At 54.9% G+C, this 5,764-nt stretch overlaps 1 protein-coding gene across 2 annotated transcripts; it reads left to right on the top strand.

Moving 5' to 3' along the window:
- Window positions 1-1,676: 1,676 nt before the first annotated feature.
- LOC119236188 (protein S100-A7-like) lies at window positions 1,677-5,119 on the top strand. Of its 2 annotated transcripts, none has more exons than XM_037499891.2 (3): window positions 1,677-1,750; window positions 3,868-4,025; window positions 4,893-5,119. In XM_037499891.2, exons 2-3 carry the CDS (start codon window positions 3,885-3,887, stop codon window positions 5,055-5,057), a joined length of 306 nt encoding a protein of 101 aa, XP_037355788.1. In that variant the 5' UTR covers window positions 1,677-1,750; window positions 3,868-3,884; the 3' UTR covers window positions 5,058-5,119. The 2 variants fall into 2 exon arrangements, with proteins under 2 accessions (XP_037355788.1, XP_037355787.1); XM_037499890.1 differs by lacking the exon at window positions 1,677-1,750 and adding an exon at window positions 2,558-3,052.
- Window positions 5,120-5,764: the final 645 nt, after the last annotated feature.

Here is a 5,764-nt window from a genome sequence, read left to right as displayed (position 1 = left end):
GTACAGGGAGCAGGTTGAGGGGAACCTGGCCAGGCTGGCAGTGGTGCAAGGGACATGGGTTGTGTCCCACCCTGTGGGGCAAGGGGTTGTGAAGTTCAGAGGAAGGAATAAAGGTTTGGGGGGAGGGGAGAAGGCTGGGGGTCGGGACACCTGGAATGGGATATGTGCAGCGAGCAGAGAGCAGGGTGGGCTGTGAGTAGGAGAAATGGAACCTGGTCCATCTGAGGAACCCCATTCAAGGTGCTGGGAGAGAGGAGTGTCAGCCTTTAGCTCTATGATCACTGAAACCAGGTAGGAGCTCTCCCTAGCTAACACTGCCAAGAAGAAAGGCATAATAACTCCCTCATTTTCCAGAGCTCCATGTTGTGAAATGTAATATAAAGAACTCACACAGTGATGGGCCTCCCGGTGGCGCAGCGGTTGAGCGCTGGGTTGCGAAGCTGCCCGCGGCCTCTGCAGCACCAGTTCGATCCCTGACTACTCCCCGGCCACCTGAGGACAGTCCTACATGGTGCGACAGACCTCTCCTGCCGCACCCACTGCTCCCCTCAGCAGTGTACTTCCGTCCTTCTGCCTGCTCTGCTCCCCACTCTGGCTCTGGTGAATTTCTCACCCTCCCGCGCTTCTGACTGTACCCAGTGCATGTATAAATAAATAAATATTTTTTAAAAAAGTGAATTGTCAGAGTAATTGCTCACAAGTCAACAATCACCTCCCAGGGGGGACAGAACCTTAACCCACCTGATTCTGTAGATCAAAATTTATTTATTCTAACTTTTTTATTTTCTGACATCGTAGTTAATTTTTGTACAATATGTGATTTCACCCCTCAGGTGTAGACCAGTCAATCGCTCACCACCACATCACCTGTGATCCATCACCAATTCTGTTGTGCTCTTCCCTCCCTTGTTTTGGCCTCCACCCTCCCCATCCCTGCTATATGCCTCAGGTGTGGAGATAGACTTAGACCTAAACATCTAGATTCTAGATCTCTGGGTTGGTGAGAGGACAGGTACATCTCAGGAAATGGATCATTTGGGGATTTGCATGTGGAATCAGACTCTCTGATTATGCATCTGATTTGTCACTTTATTAGCTCTCATTAATTGTCATTAGCTAAGACCTCCTACCATTAGAGACAGCAAATCACCTGGCAGGCAGTAGCCTAAGAGCTTTGAATGCACTGTCTCATTTCATCCTCAGAAAACACCATGCACTGGTTATCACTACCCCAGTTTACAGACATGGAGCTTTAGAGCCTAGATAAATTCCCAGGGTACACCCCCAGTACATGCAAAGCAGGATTCAAAATCAGGTCCTATGGGCTCTCATCCTGGCTCAAACACTGTGCTGAAATCCAGGGTTTTTGTCAGGTCACCTCTCGGCTGGGCTAGTGAGATCACCTCAGGGCCTGCACCACAGGGGAGAGGCTGTGGGCCCAGGAGAGTGACAGCAAGCCAGGACTTGCCCATGGATACTACCCAGGGGCCTGTGTCCTCTCTACTCTATGGTTGCCCCAGCAGAGCCAGGCGGCACCCACTCCTGCCAGGACTGTCTGCATGGAGGAAGAAGGAAGGATGGTGAATACTTACAGGAAGATAATAGTCATGGGTAGGGAGGGAATTACCCATTATGCTGTCACAACTCATTCCTCAGCAGTCACCACCACTGGAACTAGACAGCGGGATGATATGTTGTCCCATGCACCTCTGATGCTGCAAAGTCAAGTTCAAGTTTGGGGCTAATTCAGGTCAGGGTTAGATCCCTGTCACCCTCACAAGACCATGACAGTGCTGAGCCCACCACCCAGCCTGTCTGTGTCCTCTCATCTGTCACTGTGGGACACCAGCCACACCTCCTTGGGGCTCACAGGAGGACCCCATGTGAAGATGGCAGTGAGGTGACCCTCATCCTTCCCTGAACTTGGGGTTCCCAGAGGACAAAACCTGCTCCAAACCAAAAGGTTAGATGAGGGAGCAAGAGGAAGGTTTGAACCAGGATTTTCAAGGACCCAGGCCTACTTGGTTGGCTGCCAGCTGTATAAACATGGGAGTTTGCTTGACCTCTCAGTACATCCATTCCCCCCCTGAATGAGGGTGTGTAAGGGCAGGACAGGACACAGTGCAGGTTTTCTAGGATCCCATGCAGACCGGGTAAAGGAGGAGTCAGAGTCCTCAGTGGTTTTTGCAGGTCTTTTATTGGGATTTACCTGGCACACAGCAAGCAAGGGTGCTGGGGGAACGGGAGGCTGGCAGGCCTCCCAGCCCCCAGCAAGCCTTCACTCTATCTGGGCTGTCCGGCCTTCTCTGCTTCTCTCTCGGCTTCTGCTGCTTCTTTCTCGGCTTCTCTTTCGGCTTCTCTTTCGGCTTCTGCTGGCGTCCCCGTGATGCCGCCCTTAAAGCCCAATCTCAGCCCAGGTGAATCCCATCTACCTATGCCCACACCCTACTCCAGGTGCCCACCATCAGGCATGCATTCAGGACCACAGGGTTCCGTCATCTATCCTGATGGCAAGAGGGCAGAAAAGCCTGACATTTTTTTCCATACCCTACAGGGTGACAGACTCAACTCACAGAGCACGGAGGATTGAGGAGGAGGCAGGACAAAAGGTGTCCTGTCTGACACACTCGGGGCTCTCCAGGACAGGGGGCTGTGGTCGATCAGCCCAGTGAGGGGCAGGACTGGGGGAGTGAAAGAACACCCACCCTGTTGCACCTCCCAAAGGCCATACTTCCATCCTCCCTGACCCCAGATACCCAGTCGTCCCTGTCCTCCTTCCTGCCCTGGGTGACACATCCAGGGTCGCCCACTGCAGATCACTTGGGAAGGACAAGGCTCAGGGGAGGACTCTTGAGAGCTGCAACACCACAGGCCTGGGATTGTGTGGGAAAAGCCCCACCCTGTGGGGCAATGCAGGAAGCAGACAGCATCCCTGCTCCAGGGCTCCCACACCTGGGAAGAGCCAACCTGAGCATTATAAAGGGCCCAGGCTCTGCCCAGTTGCATATCTCACCATACATCTTCTGCCACAGCCGCTTCTTCCTCAGCTCTGGTGAGTTTGCACTGCCTCTGCCTTTTCTAGAGGGAGGGCCAGGCCCAGCAGCTCTGCTACCTTGGGAGCTAGGACAGCAGCCACGGGACAGGGCTCTGGAGCCTCGTACCTCACAGGCCTTCCCCTCCAGGCTGCTGACTTTCACCCCAGCTGAGGTCCTCACCAGATGACTGGACCAGGGACACCCATTACTCCTTTTGGCTCCTCTGACAACTCTGGGCCAGTCTTCCCCAGTCGGGTAGCCTGGCAGGTCTCCAGAATCAGGCCAGGGATGGTTTCTCTGCTCACACTCGCCAGCACCCCCACAGGATCCTCCAGGAGCACCAGAGCCCAGTGCAAGCACAGGGGCTTCCTGGTCCTGGTGGGGCCCAGGCCCAGGCCTGTCCCCACCAGCAGCCCCGGGGACGCAGAACCAGCATGGCAAGGACACTGAGGGGTCTGGTGCCTCTAATCCTGACATTGAAGCTGAAGGGGAAGGATTCGATGTCTTGAAATGTGGGGATTCCTGATGCTGTCTCTCTCGGCGTCCTACCTCAGGAGTTGCCTTTTCAGGGATGCTGCCCCTATCTCTGTTTCTGCATCCTCTCTCAGCCCTGCCCCCAGTGGACGCTGCTGTTCTCCCTCAGCCTCTCTGTACCCTGGCCTGAGTGACAGGGGCTCAACCTGGACCCCACACTGCCCCCCCTGAGCTTCTGAACCCAGCAACACAGGGACATGTGCTTCTCCTTCCTCCGAATCCACGCTCTCAGCACTCTGGTCCTAACTAGAGACACTGCTGTGGGGGAGGATTAAAAGGTCCTTGTCTCTCTCTGCAGCTTTTGTGACAGACACCATGGGCAGCACTCCAGCTGAGAAGGCCATCCAGGGCACCATCAACCTGTTTCACAAATACAGTGGAGAAAAGGACACAATTGACAAGCCAGGCCTGATGAAGTTGATGAAGGAGAATTTCCCCACCTTCCTGGCTGCCTGTGTGAGTCGGGGTCTGCTTCTTAATGTTGCTGGGGTCCTGCTCTGGCTGAGGACACACTGGCCGTGTGACCTTGCACAATCACTTTCATTCTCTGATGCTCCAGTTTTTTCTCTGCAAAAGCGCCTAGAATGACTCTCTATCCCAGGTTATTATCAGGCTGCAGAGAGATGAATTATGCGGCCAAGGGTGAAAAAGTATGGAGAGGTGTCAGCAGAGGTTATGGCCAGCACAGTGAACAGGTTCCCTGTCCCCAGTCCCAGGCCTCCTCAGCCCGGCCTCCAGAGGCCCCATCCCTGTCCCCAGAGCACTAGAAATCCCATTGCTGAGAGAGCTAGACACGCCTCTGTCCATGCACATGTCCATGCTCACCCACAGCCTGATTTCTTCTGACCATCAACTGTCCTGAACTACTCAGCAAAGGGACCCTGAGGGGCTGCTAGTGACACAGACACCAGGGAAGTAAGAGGGGCCAATGAGGGCCAGTAGGACTCGGGCTGTACCTACAGAAGATGGAGTGAAGGGTTAGGATGAAGAGGGCCAGAGACAGGCCAGTGTGAGTGTGGGGAGAATTCAGCAGGTGGCAGGATTACAGGGATGGACAGGGGCTGGGCCCCTGACCACCAACAGCACTTGTGGCACTAGATTCCAGGCAGGTCCACTCACCACCCGAGGGCTCCCGTTCCTACTGACATTTCTGCCAAGCTCCTCCCTCGAGGCCTGTGGGCAACATGATGTCCTCCGTCCTCAGTCACCCTGGCCACACCTGTGCTGCGCATGTGCAGGCAGTTGGTGCTGCCTCCTCCTCTCCACTGCCAGCCACAGCTCCAGCAGGACTGACATTCTCTTGTTTTACATCTCTCCCCACAGGACAAAAAGGGCACCGATTACCTGGCCAATGTCTTTGAGAAAAAGGACCAGAATAAAGACAGCAAGATCGAGTTCTCTGAGTTTCTCTCCTTGTTGGGGGACTTAGCCATAGACTACCACAAACAGAGCCATGGAGGTGAGGCCTGCTCAGGGAGGAACCAGTAACCCTGCCTCCTCTAGACCTCCAGCGACCTCCCCAAAACAATAAAGTGTCTCTTCTCACCAGAAACTGGTCCATTCCCGTCTTTCTTTGGCTGCCTCTGTGGTCAAACTACCTTTCTTGCCAACACTGATGTAGACACCCCAGTGGGTTTACTGAGAGCGTGCCAGCAGTGTGCCCTCCCATGAATCAGATCACTCACCCCTTGTGGCAGGCCTATGTCCCCTGCCCTGGCCCTGAACACAGCCACATTGCCGGGCCCGTGGTGGGGTCGGGGGGAGCCTCTGCCAGGGTCCAGCCATGCATTTGCTCCAAACTTGTAGATCGGGATCTTGTGATCACAGAAGATCAGAGAGCGGGGCCCAGGGTGCCACACCACACTTCAGGCCATCTGGCTATGCCCCCGCATGTCCTAGGGCAGAGGAGACTGGCATCACTTAAATAGGCCTCTTAGAGCACCAGCGACACAGGGCACTCAGCACGGTGAGGAGATTTGGGGGTGCTTACAGCACCCTGACCACCATAATCCCCATTCTGGGCCCTGTGCAGCGCTGTGGCTTGCAGCCCGGGTGGGGGGTCCAGGTGGAAGTGGGTAGTCACCCTGTGTGCTGAACTCACCCTCAGGAGTGGTCTGTTAAATGCCTGTAGCTGGGCATTTAGAGAGCCCACAGTGGTGGGTCTCAGGTCTAAGGATCTAGAGCCATTCTGGGTA

This window comes from Talpa occidentalis, unplaced genomic scaffold, assembly GCF_014898055.3.
Source record: "Talpa occidentalis isolate TD23 unplaced genomic scaffold, MPIMG_talOcc4v2.1 talOcc4.9, whole genome shotgun sequence".
NCBI lineage: Eukaryota > Metazoa > Chordata > Mammalia > Eulipotyphla > Talpidae > Talpa > Talpa occidentalis.
Note: the sequence above shows the minus strand (reverse complement) of the source record. Positions and strands in the feature narration are given on the sequence as shown.

Excerpts from the sequence above, each read along its gene's own strand:
- LOC119236188 (XM_037499890.1), top strand. The coding sequence starts at position 2,911 with ATGCAGGAAGCAGACAGCATCCCTGCTCCAGGGCTCCCACACCTGGGA. Across the intron at positions 3,053-3,867 it reads CCGCTTCTTCCTCAGCTCTG|CTTTTGTGACAGACACCATG; the intron begins GTGAGTTTGCAC and ends CTCTCTCTGCAG. Across the intron at positions 4,026-4,892 it reads CCACCTTCCTGGCTGCCTGT|GACAAAAAGGGCACCGATTA; the intron begins GTGAGTCGGGGT and ends CTCTCCCCACAG.